Genomic DNA, 13,900 nt, shown 5'->3' with positions numbered 1-13,900 from the left:
AAACGATGATAACTCGTACAAACTGTCATGGAAGTCAGATGTTGTTAAGGTTATTTTTTATCTTAAAGTATTAAGGCTAAGAGGTTACGTGAACCATGTTGATCCAAGAAATATCACTGTAATATTTGTTACAAATGAAAGGTAATCATTGATTTACTCAAATAAAATCTCAAATTCCAGGTTGATTAAGAAATACCATCGTAACTAGCAAGAAATATGTATACGTATTTACTGGCTGTAAATAAGAGCCCATGGTGTTACATTCCGCTGCTTGCGCCGTCTTTTGTTTCTTTCTCGAGGTCCAGGGCTGGCACCAACGAGCTCTCTTTCTAGCTCGTTATGAATGGGAGTGCGGGTATTTTGTTGAAAAATAGCATGATCCCTGGACCAATAAATCGTTTAATGAATCAGTTAGTGCAAATGAAATGACAGCTCATCAAATTACATCGAATGAGAAACATCAATAAAACGACACCAAAGAACTTCAGTGAGCAAAGACATCACAGACGACAGTGTTGGACAAACAAAACTCTTAAGGAAGCGCTGCGACGTAGCAGAAATAGTAGTTTCAAGGCAGTAGAGTATGTATTCTCTAAAATAAAATATTTCGTATTATTTCTTAATCAACCTTGGATTTGAGACTTTATTTCACTAAAAGCAATTATTATCTTCCATTTGTGACAAATATTTCAGTGATATTTCGTGGATCAACATCATTCACGTAACCAGGCCAAGAACATCTTACATTCATACGATAGCGTGATTAATCTCAAAATACGGTTTCTGAATTTAAGATTGATATTTATTACTGCAAGATATAATATAAAAACTCTTTTTGAAGGGTACCTTTTACAGACTACTTATACAGAATCGACAAAGCTTTTATGCTGAAAAATTCTTCCACTCTCTCTCTCTCTCGGCCTCTATCGTTGACGGTTTAGGCAGCGTAAATCAAGCAAGTGCTCGGATGGTCATGTTTTCGTTGACTTCTTTCACTAAAACCTCCAGTAATCGATTGCTTTTTGTCTTAAATTAATATTTCATACACCTCATTTCTTGATGGATACAGTACTTTTGCATCCATCTCTTGGCACAGGCCAGAGTAAAGTGTAGCTTCCACCGAAGTCCCAGTCAACATCCATGGCTGTGACAATATGGAAGTTGCTGGGGTATGGGTAGTGCTGAGTAATGACATTCGGAGCACGACTAGTGCATCTGGGTGCTATGAAAGGTGCTGCTCATAGGGTCAGTCGTGCTGCAATAGTACTTTCTGACCCAGTGAGGAAAGCAATGGCAAACTACCTCACTCCTCATCTTGCCTAGTACGTCTCATTTTGGTGCTGTCATTGGTTTTTGGGGTTTCCTTATAACCGCATAACCTTTGGTGGTGCTATTTGAGGATCCAACCAGCCTCTGGGCTGATGACCTAGCAGACAGACAGACACCTAGACCTTTGTCAATAATGCTCTATATAGTGGTGAAAACCGTATCAAAATCTGTCGAGTGGTTCTCAAGATTAGACCGCACAAACACAGACGGACACCCACCGAGGACTTTGTTTTATAATATGTAAAGTGTAGATTAGTGGATCTCAACCTTCCACGACCTGTGGCTACCTTTCACTGCTGATCATAAAGCAGCACCGACCTCATTGCAGGTTCGATCGTGTAAGTCGGACGTAATCTTGTTTATTGTGTTTATTGCCGGATTACGTAGAGAAAAGGAGTGCAATAAGAATAAGGATTTAAGTGATTTGATGTAGGAAAACAAAAAAGAAAGTGTTTATAAATGACTATTGCGCACTGATTTTCTCAAATATACAACTAACATGTTTGCCTACTCAATAAATACAAAAATGTCTATTATAAATATCTATCGTTTATTAATAAAGGACAGTTCAATGAATATTTAATAAATATTTAATTTTCACGACAGTTTGTATTGTTATAATATCCTCGGCATGGCACCCTTGCCAAAATTCAGCGGCACCCCTCGGTCGCAGCGCGTACTTTGGGAACCACTCCTGAAGATTACTTAATATTGTGATCACAGCTGTGGTCCAGCTGTACGTGGAATTCCAACCTCAGGGACGTGACTTTGCATTTAAAAATTCCACATGCAGTGACCGCAATTCGAGCCCAGGCTGCCTTGGTGAGAAGCCAGTGTATATGTCACTCGGCTATCACGTCCTAAACTAAACTACAATATGGTAAATGTAAACCCTCCATTGAACACGCTACATCAATCGCCGGCATTCTAATCTAACGGCGAAATATTTCTTTCTATAGGCGTTTAGTACTTTATTAGTCTAAATTAACGACCAGCAGTGTGACAAGCCTTTGTTCAGCTTCTTGGTGTTGAGGCCTTCGGTTCAGAGGGTCCCGGATTTGATTCGAGGACGGAACGGGAATTTTCATCGCTTCTGGTCAACTCCTCTGACTCGGGGACGGGTTTTTTGTGTTTGTCCCAAAGTTCTGCCTTCATATTCACACAATACACTACACCATACTACCATCCACCAGCAATAGTGAATGCATACATTTCTCCACAAGGGGTTGGCGTCAGAAGGGCATTCGGACTTAATAGAAGAGTCAAATCCACGTGTCCTATATACAGTACTTCACACCCACGACCCCATCAGAGTGTGGAGGAAAAAAGAAGAAGTTATGTCACTATCCCGAGGGCAAGATCCTTAAAATATCACTGAGGGCCAAGCAGTCATGCTGACCCTAGTTCAATTCCCGGCTCCGCTACGAATTACAGTAAAACTAATTTGAGGGACTCGTACAGAGTGATCTTAGTCATCCTGGAAAAGCAGTTAAAATCATCTCGTAGCTTAATGCTCGTGACTCCCCATTGTCACCACCCAACATCAGTTTCAAGACCTACAGGTGACGATTGCAGGAAGCAAGCGCCACTTTTCCATTCTCCTTAAACTGGCGATCGGACGGTGAGTGTCTAACAATAGTTATCTGTTATCACTGCTCATGCACATCCCTTTCTCCTCACGAACTTTGAAACGCACATGTTTACATGGGCTTCTGTTTACTGGAAAAGCCCTCCGTAATGACGCACACATCAAATTCCTGTATTTGATCAACACAGCAGCTCGCTATCTGAGCTGAAGGTGCCGACAACAGCGACAAACAAGTTACAATGAGTGCCAAGTTCTGCCAGCCTTGTACACAGCATGAAGTACTCCACAGGTGAGGCTTTCACGTCCCCAAGAATGAAATATTCTCTTGGAAGTGTACAAATTATTCAATACACGAAGCCACAGCATATCGAAAATGAATTCACATTTTCTGGCATCATTAGGAGATTCCTTTTGAAAAAGCAATGCAAGGTCTTTATGATATATCAAATCTTTGAGGCCATTCGACTCTTTTATAAGGCATAAATGAGAAAAGCGTTGTTTGCCACTTGTGTGGATTCTGAATCAGAATTTGCTTTCGCATTTCATCACTAACGTTGATGTCACCAAAGCGACAGTTTTATTTGAGAACAATAGTCTCAGGCAGATCCCAAGGCACTGAACTCCTCTAGGAGAGCCGAAGTTGGTCCAATTTTTCCTCCTAAGCAGACCGCATTGATGCGTTGTTTGCCACTTGCGTGGATTCTGAATCAGAAATGAAATGGCGTATGGCTTTTAATGCCGGGAGTGTACGAGGACAAGTTCAGCTTGCCAGGTGTAGGTCTTTTGATTTGACTCCCGTAGGCGACCTGCGCGTCGTGATGAGGATTAAATGATTATGAAGACGACACATACACCCAGCCCCCGCGCCAGCGAAATTAATCAATGATGGTTAAAATTCCCGACCCTGCCGGGAATCGAACCTGGGACCTCTATGACCAAAGGCCAGCATGCTAACCAGTTAGCTATGGAACCGGACTCTGAAACAGAATTTGGTTTCGTAAATACGGCAGGCTAACATCCAGTACTCTGGGCTTCGACGATGCGAATCAAAACATACCAAATTAATTTGAATTATCACTCCCAGTTGTATAGGTAGAAAGACTTGATCATACACAATGCGAAATGTATTATTTATTTATTCATTCATTCATTCATTCATTCATTCATTCATTCATTCATTCATTCATTCATTCATTTATTTATTTGCATTATTTTGCTCGGCATAGTAAATGCTCTTACACTAAATCAAAGTTAAGATTTAATTCGTAGTCAAATCTCTATTCCCCTAGATAACCCATCCTCCGTTCGCCGTTCCGACCCCTGTAGGACTCAAATGTCCAGAAGAACGCCGACTGGATTTTCTGCATCGGCATATGTTAAATCCGATCGAATGGCAGTGTTGACTTCACCGTCCTCACTTCTTACACGAAAGGTCAAGTAGGACGGCCGGCGCACTTTACTTTTATCCTAACTGCCGATAAGAAGGATACGAAATCTTAAGAAGTCCTTGCCATGCAGTTTCCTGGAGTAGGGACGAAAAGAACCGGAGAAGAACTACACTCCATACACAGGATGGGTGAAAAGTCCCTTTATACTATATGTTTGAGTGCAGACAAATCTTTTTATGGATCTATAATGTCTGTGTGCATCCCTCTATGTTAGATGCAAAGGTTTATGCGTAAGCGTCGCCATGTTCTTTTGTGCATCCGCTATGATCATTTAAAATGCTACGCAAACTCAGTGTATCAGCTGATCGTTTTTCACGAACCGCCAGTTACGCACCGACTTCTTTTTTTTAACAAAACGCCACAGCGCATTGTCAGGAGTGGTGGGGTCCGGGCTTCGTGGAAGCCATTGTACTAGGGCAGGAAAGTGTTGTGATCCACGTCCGATCCAGCAGTTCGAAAGCAATTCATTCAGCCGTCCGCGGACACTCGAGAACAAAATGTGCCGAAATCATGAAAAGTCAATCGCGGGACCCCTAACTTCGCAGAACGTTTATGAATTGACTTGATAACGGCGATCGTACCATTTATTCTGCGCCACAGCAACATAAGTTTCGGCTCGAGTACTTGGTTTCACGCTATGTGGCCCATCACGAACACTCCTCGTTGCAAAGGCTTTCTGTTAATGACGTCTGCCGCGATAGCGACGGTTTCGCAAAACGCACAACAAAGCTCCTCATAATATCTTGCACTGCCTTATATATCGTTGAACGTTCGTAAATCCACACGCAATCCACCAAACGCTCCTCAACATCACTTGTATCCGCCATCGTGATAACTCTCCCGAATAAACCGAGCGGGAATAATGAAAAAAATGAATAATAGTGAAAGGTTTTTTCGATTCAAGAACATTGTTTGTCAATTATTGTGTTAAGGAGGGGGCTGCCTGGCGGAGGCGTGTTCGGTTCGCCCGGAAGGACGTGGGTTTGAATCCCCGTCAGGGAGTCGTAAAATTTAAGAAACGGGATTTCCACTTTCGCAGGTGCACATGGCTCTGACGTTCACTCAGCCTACACCAAAAATGAGTAACAGGTTCATTCCTGAGGGCAAAGGCGGCCGGGCGTAGAGCTAATCACTCTAGCTCATCAAGTGCCGAGGTTACGGATAGTGGAAGCCTTTACCTTCCACCCCTCCAAGGGCCTTCATGGTCTGTAACGGAGATGACTTTGCTTTGACTGTGTTAAGGGGACTGTATATAAAATAAACATTCTAACATGTCTACACATTACTACTTAGTTATGGACTATTGTAAAGGGACTTTTCACCCACCCTGTAGACATTGTCTGTGAACTTCAGTTCTCTACCGCCTTCCATGCCATTTTTCAATCTTATGTACAGTACGAAGTAGGAGAATATCTCCAAATATTGCACTAGATGCAGTCCTGTATTTCATGGAAAGAAAGACAGAAAATTCCCACTCTGAACGTCTCATAAGTTACACCGTTGCCTAAACTGAAATGGTTAAATTTTTCTTTGAAATTCGCGCAATAGTATCGGCTTTTCATAAGTTATCGCCTTCCACCACATCGAAAGCTCATAACTTCACGAGGATGAGTGAATCGCGTAGTAAATTTAGATCGGAGTTTGAAACTCAGACTAACCTGGAATGAAATCCAAGTGTCTGAGTATGAAGCATTGAAGCACGCACCCCTAAACCACGAAGCCAACTGATAACCAACTTTCCATTCGTTAAAATTTTATGAACATTAACCAGATTACGACTACACGTGGTAACAATTCTACTTTAAAGTACACAGCTTTAGAATAATAGACAATATGTTGGTCAAACTTGTAGGAAACCTACCTTCTCTCTCCATAGCGAGTATGTGCTCCACATGTTCCAGAACCTTTCGTGTCGAACAAAGAACTAATGCAAGCATTATAATTATGCTCTAAACCACGTCCATACTCTTTTATCAGTCACTGCAGAACTGAGCAGATAGCCTAGTACAGATATCATAACACTTCCTTGAAGTGTAGCTTGGAACTGTAGCGGGGTGTTCCCAGTGGGGAGGACAATGTGCTCAGCTGATACATACAGCCTATACAGACTTTACCTTTAATGAAAATGTATATTTTACCTTATATAATACAGGGTTATTCAGCTAAGTTGTCTACCAGAAGTAACTCGTGAACCGTTAAAGATATTGACATTAAGAGGGGATTTCCTCAAGGCTGTATTATTGGACCTTTATGTATATATATATATATATATATATATATCTATATAAATAAAATTGTTTCTGTTTGTCTGTTTGTCTGTCTGTTTGTCTGTTCCACCATCACGTCGAAACGGCTGGATAGATCTCAACCAAACTTCATATTTAGAGTATACTGACCCCGGGGAAGGTTTCGATATGCATATCATTTTAAAATCTTTGAAAAGACGGGGGTTTTATAGGAAAAACGGTTTTCCTCCATTTTCTCTTATACTATTATAGGCAAAATATCGAATTTGTCGTATAAGGACGAGACAAAGCTCAATTTAATCCTCTTGACGCAAAGAACAAAACACGGTAAGCCCTACGGGCCCGAAAACCATGTTTTAAGGCCCTAAAACCAACCGTTACGGAGATATTGGCACCACACTACCCCTGCTCTAGGAATCGGATAAAGAAATGAACTGCCGTAACCATGGCAACGTCAGCTCCAGGATTCTAGAGCAGTGAGATTATGCATGTACGTTTGGGCATAGCTGTCAACCAAAATAGGTACAAATAAGACTTAATATCTGGGAAAAAAATATACTGTTGTGTAAGGCACTCATAGGACTCCTTTGGGCGGGGATGGAAAGGGGGTGAAGAACGAGTGTAAAAATCTATATAAATAAAATTGTTTCTGTTTGTCTGTCTGTTTGTCTGTTCCACCATCACGTCGAAACGGCTGGATAGATCTCAACCAAACTTCATATTTAGGGTATACTCATCCCGGAGAAGGTTTTGATATGCATATCATTTTAAAATCCTTGAATAGACAGGGGGTTTATAGGAAAACCAGAATGGTTTTTCCACCATCACGTCGAAACGGCTGGATAGATCTCAACCAAACTTCATATTTAGAGGATACTCATCGCGGGGAAATTTTCCATATGCATATCATTTTAAAATATTTGAATATATGGGGGGTTTATAGGAAAATCAGAATGGTTTTTCCACCATCACGTCGAAACGGCTGGATGGATCTCAACCAAACATTGTATTTAGAGTATACTAATCCCGGGGAAGGTTTAGATATGCATATAATTTTAAAATCCTTGAATAGACGGGGGGTTTATAGGAAAACCAGAGTGGTTTTCCCACCATCACGTCGAAACGGCTGGATAGATCTCAGCCAAACTTCATATTTAGAGTATACTCATCCCAGGAAAGGTTCCGATATGCATATAATTTTAAAATCTTTGAATAGACGGGGTGTTTATAGGAAAACCACAGTGGTTTTCCTCTATTTTCTCTTATACTATTGATTTTCTGTAAACTTCGTTTACCGTACGTGAAACGTCTCTTCATTATAAACAACTTTCGTTATGTTCATAATTTACCTTACTCTTCACATGACGGAGAAATTTACAATTTTCTGCTGGTATCATGCTCTGCATTTAGTGACCGACAGACCGACAACGAACCTACAGGTTACCATGGCAACGTCTCTGACTGCATGCCAGTAGGGAAGTAACGTATTGCCATTTTCCTCATCATGCTTTTAAATTCGTGGTTGTTCCTTGGGTAGATGGCAAGAGAGGCATCAATCGGCTCATCTGCGGGATATTGGCGGAATATCGTTGGAGGTTATAACCGCCCTCGAATAGATTAAGTAATAACACCATTAGTCATCTTCATATTTGTTTACCTAAGAATCACTGAACCTAAATTTCTCCTCTGTTAGCGCTTTATTATATCCATAACTCACGGCATTTATTTATTTGTCGTTATCCGGCTGTCCTCAGTTATAATCCATTTTCTATTAGTTTCAACATTCTTAACTGTATTATTTTCTTTCTTAATTACGCCGTATGTACGTGAATGCTAGAAACTACTGGATGCATTTCCACCAAGATTCGTATTTAGAATACACCTGTCCTTGATAGGTTTCAGGGCAAATATTGTTTCTAAATCCCTGAACTAACTGGGGGTTTATACGAAACCGAAACAGTGATTTTGCACTTCCAAAAAATATACACAACAAAAGTTTATGGAAGTCTACCTACCTTGGTAGAAATTAATGTCTAAACCTTTTTTTCTCATGTGCATCATTTCGATACGAGGATCAATAAGGGAGATATCATTAAAGGACCGTTTTTCTGTACAAGTCCCATCGGACTTAACTCACGAGCGGGTGCGTGTAAAGCGTATTCCTTACAACTTGAAAACTACTGAAGACATTCGAAACAAAATTTATATTTAGCATCCACCTGTCCAAAGGTAGGTTTTAAACGTAAATAACATTTCATGTTCCGGAATGGACTGGCGGTTTATAAGGAACCGAAATGGTGATTTTACTCTTCCACAATATATACAGAACAAGACCAACCTGACTGGAAATCGACCAAACCTGATGGAATTCCACCTCTAAACCTTTTTTTTTCATGTGCATTTTTTCGTCAGGAGGATTAATAAGGGAGATATCATGAATGGTCACTTTTGCAGGTTAAGTCCAGCGGACATAGCCCAAAAGGTGTTTTACATGGAGCAGATTCCTTATCTATATAAATCAAATCGTAACGACTGTGTACCTCTACACTGACTATTTTGGCGAAATTTTCGTACAGCTTTCCGTTTAAGGGGTAATAATAACAATCTCCATAATTTTTGATTTCCTGAAAGTCCTAATTTTTACCCGCCTCGCCCAAAATCCACATTGTGGCATAATCTGCCAGAAGAATAAGAAGATAATTGAAATTTGACAAAATTATACGTTTTAGCCTGTAACGAATGAAAAATCCTATATCATTAAATTTTTCATTTTTTATCCCCGAAGAATATCGAAATATGCAGGCAATTTTAATGATGGTGCAGACCTTCGGAAATTCCTATCACGTAACGGATTGCACAATCTCCGTTCAATTTGGAATGATCTACAACCTTCGTCTTATGACTTTATGCCGTATCTGTATCCCTTTTACGTTTGATTTTTCTCTATTAATCGATGTTAAGTCAATTTGGAATTTTCACATGCATTATTCATACTTTCAATTACTTATATGAAATACAGAATCATCAAACTCTTCACGAAAATTGGCCCACTCAGTAGCCATCTGTGAGCCAAATGCTACGTATGTAGCTGTCACATTATTATCCGAAAAGTAATGTAATGTGAGATGATCTTACAAAACCTTTACCCTGTTCCACGTTTCTAAATCTGACCCAAGAATAGATGACATATCATTGGACCAGCCATTTAGGCCACTAAATCCGGCGTGTCTTATGGTATAATCCTTTGTCGATATGACGTACGTTTAGTAGCAGTTAATCTGTAAATGAAGGTCTTCAATATTGTAAACACGCATATACTTTCGTATGTCGATCTATATATATTCACTGATGTCGATTTAGCGATCGAGAAAGGGTCGGTCTGCTATTGTAATCAGTACTCCCCACACCGACTTTGACTGGCAGTAGGAAAGGGTTCCTTCTCCAACTCCTGTGTAACTGTCATTAGTAAGGAAGGCCTACAATTGTAATGAATAGTTCCCTTCTCGATTTGACTTGCAGAAGGTAAGTGAGCATGCAGTTTTGTTTAAAACTCCCCTACCCGATTGTGTTTGGCAGTAGGCAAGGGTGCCCGCCATTATAAAGAAATGTACTCATCTAAAATGTGACTGGCATTAGGCATAGTGGCCTGCTATTTTGATGGAAACTCACCAACTTGGTGTGACTGGCAGTACGCTGGCTGGCAGTAGGAAAAGGGGCCTGTCATTATAATGATAACTGCACAACTCAATTTCGAGTGATAGTAGGGTAATTGCCTGCCATTATAATAAAAACTGTAATCTGTCTGGAGGTAGGAAAGGGGGGCTGCCATTTTAACGAAAACTCCCCAAATCGATTCTGTCCGCATAGTAGGCAATGGGGCCTGCAATTATAATGTAAACTTCCCAACCTGATTGTGAATGCCAGTAGGCAAGTGAGCCTGCCGTTATATCACAAATCCGTAACAAACACTTTACATTGGAAACGTACGGGGACCTCCCCATGCTCTTTCTCGGATAACGCTAAGAGACATGCAATTTTAAAACTATCTTATTTACTGCATGTACACTATTTACTTCGATATTCGAATACAATGTAGAATACCGTAGCGAAGCACGGGTACATTCGCTAGTATATATATATATATATATATATAGAAGTGGAATCAGAGATAAGGCGTTTTGCGGATGATGTTATTCTATATAGATTAATAAAGAAGTTACAAGATTGTGAGCAACTGCAAAATAACCTCGATAATGTTGTGAGATGGACTGTAGGCAATGGTATTATGATAAACGGGGTTAAAAGTCAGGTTGTGAGTTTCACAAATAGGAAAATTCCTCCGAGTTTTAATTACTGCGTTGATGAGGTGGAAGTTCCTTGTGGGGATCATTGTAAGTACCTAGGTGTTAATATAAGGAAAGATCTTCATTGGGGTAATCACATAAGTGGGATTGTAAATAAAGGGTACAGAACTCTGTATGTGGTTATGAGGGTATTTAGGGGTTGTAGTAAGGATGTAAAGGACAGTGCACAGAGCTCGATAGCTGCAATCACTTAAGTGCGGCCAGTATCCAGTATTCGGGAGATAGTAGGTTCGAACCCCACTGTCGGCAGCCCTGAAAATGGTTTTCTGTGGTTTCCCATTTTCACACCAGGCAAATGCTGGGGCTGTACCTTAATTAAGGCCACGGCCGCTTCCTTCCCACTCCTAGCCCTTTCCTGTCCCATTGTCGCCGTAAGACCTATCTGTATCGGTGCGACGTAAAACAACTAGCAAAAAAGAGAGTGCATATAAGTCTCTGATAAGACTCCAACTAGAGTATGGTTCCAGCGTATGGGGCCTTCTCTAGGATTAATTGATTCAAGAACTGGAAGAAATCCAAAGAAAAGCAGCTCTATTTGTTCTGCGTGATTTCCGACAAAAGAGTAGCGTTACAAAAATGTTGCAATGTTTGGGTTGGTAAGACTTGGGAGTAAGGAGACGAGCTGTTCGACTAAGTGGTATGTTCCGAGCTGTCAGTGCAGAGATGGCGTAGAATGGCATTAGTAGACGAATACGTTTGAGTGGTGTCTTTATAAGTAGGAAAGATCACAATATGAAGATAAAGTTGGAATTCAAGAGGACAAACTGGGACAAATATTCATTTATAGGAAGAAAAGTTAGGGATTAGAATAACTTACCAAGGGAGATGTTCAACAAATTTCCAATTTCTTTGCAATTGGCTAGGAAAACAACATATAGGGAATCTGCCACTTGGGCGACTGCCCTAAATGCAGATCAGTAGTGACTGATCGATGATTGGTTGATTGATTGAAATGATGTTTTCAGTTTCAATAATGGTACCAAGGCCCTCATCGACTGACTTGAGTACCTTTTCAGGGCACCAATATCTGCTGAGATAATGGTACTAACTTTGTTTCTTAAAATGAAATGACATCGTTTCCTACAACCAGCCTTAAACGTACAAACATTACAAGTTCATCACCGCGATTATTTTGAAAATCAGGAAGTAAAATACAGAATTCCTTCGCCTTCTTCTGACAGCTAGGTATCCGCTGTACTGTGGACATAAATACACAATGAAAAAAAAAATGAAATGTCGTATGGCTTTTAGTGCCGGGATATCCCAGGACGGGTTCGGCTCGCCAGGTGCAGGTCTTTCTATTTGACTCCCGTAGGCGACCTGTGCATCGTGATGATGATGATGAAGACAACACATACACCCAGCCCCCGTGCCATTGGAATTAACCAATTAAGGTTAAAATCCCCGACCCGGCCGGGAATCGAACCCGGGACCCTCTGAACCGAAGGCCAGTACGCTGACCGTTCAGCCAACGAGTCGGACAATACGCAATGATAAATTGTATGATTTAAACAGATAACAGGTAAAGGAAAACTGGATGTGTGATAAGGACAAAATTATTATTCTGAAGTGACATAACACCACACAGGACCGAATGGGATAGCTGCGCTGAACGAGTCTCATAGCTGTCAGCTTGCATTCGGAAGGTGTTAGGTTCGAACCCCACCATCGGCAGCCCTGAAGATGGTTTTCCAATGTTTGCCATTTTCACACCAATTTGTACTTAATTAAGGCCGTGGCCGCTACCTTTTCAGTCCTAGAACTTTCCTATCCCATCGTCGCCAAAAACCCACCTGAGTTAGTGTGAACACTAATATCAATCAATCATGACTGATGTCAGCAAGGGCATCTGACGGTAAAACCGGGCCATGTCCACATACGTGACACGGATCGCAACCGCATCCCCATCAAGTTATGTGAAAAGTGGCGGAAAAAGAAGGAGAGACATTAGGCCTAATAAATAAATAGAAAGAAAGTAGTCAAAATTATACTGGATGTTTGAAAGTGATGGTGGCAGTGGAAGCGAGTATTATTTTAAGAAGAACAACTAGTACTACTGGGTAATCACACTTTCTAAACACTAAGCAGAAGGGAAAGATAAAGTAGTTCTATCCTTCGAAGAAAGAACAAAAGAAAGAACGCCCACGAAGGTTGTGAAAATGAAAGACTTCCTAGGCTTCGCAAACCAAATACCGTCGGGGTCGAAAAAGAACAAGAATTGACCAAGGGAAATCAGATAGGAAAGGAAACCCATCGCATATCTGCTTTTCCTTTACCTGTTACCCACGGAGATATTAAAGGTGTTAAACAATTTCATCATAGTATATTTATGGCCACAGTAGAGCGAACGCCTAGCTGTCAGAACAAGGCAAAGGAATTCTATATGTCAACAGCTAACTCATGTTCCATATGTCGCACGACAGCCCCCGGCTGACAAATGAAACACGTTTGAATACATTCTCTCGAGAAGTATTTGTCCGACTTTAAAAACCGAATTCATAATATTGATAAATTAGAGCCTCTGTTGCTTAGATGGCAGTTCGTCGGCCTCTCACCGCTGGGTTCCGTGGTTCAAATCCCGATTATTTCATGTGAAATTTGTGGTGGGCAAATCGGAGGCGGGACAGGTTTTTCTCCGGGTATTCCGGTTTTCCCTGTCATCTTTCATTCCAGAAACACTGTGCAATATTTAATTTCATCTGTCAGTCATAAGTCATTGCCCCAGGGGAGTGCGACAGTCCTCGGCACAATTCCTATCCTCGTCGGTAGATGAGGGCTTCATTCATGCCATGTCTGGCCCGGTCGAATGACTGGAAACAGGCTGAGGATTTTTAAATATTTGTAAGTTGATCTAAGTGTAGAAAACAGTGTATTTATATTTTTAAAACACAACGTTAGTACCGTAATGTCAGCAGATATTGACAC

The 13,900-nt window shown here is 40.9% G+C and overlaps 1 protein-coding gene across 3 annotated transcripts in view; it reads right to left on the bottom strand.

Moving 5' to 3' along the window:
* The window catches only part of LOC136868879 (uncharacterized), a 140,511-nt gene that overhangs the window by 19,015 nt on the left and 107,596 nt on the right, over positions 1–13,900 (bottom strand). Inside the window, exon 1 of one of the 3 annotated variants that reach the window (XM_067144808.2) lies at positions 6,227–6,324. The exons of the other annotated variants lie outside the window; for them this stretch is intronic. Within the exon in view, the coding sequence (XP_067000909.1) occupies positions 6,227–6,259 (33 nt within the window). The 5' untranslated portion in view covers positions 6,260–6,324. Of the gene's footprint in view, positions 1–6,226; positions 6,325–13,900 lie in introns of those variants that run through there. 3 annotated transcript variants of the gene reach the window in all.

Source organism: Anabrus simplex, chromosome 1, assembly GCF_040414725.1.
Source record: "Anabrus simplex isolate iqAnaSimp1 chromosome 1, ASM4041472v1, whole genome shotgun sequence".
Lineage (NCBI taxonomy): Eukaryota > Metazoa > Arthropoda > Insecta > Orthoptera > Tettigoniidae > Anabrus > Anabrus simplex.
This window is presented reverse-complemented; position numbering and strand designations above follow the sequence as displayed.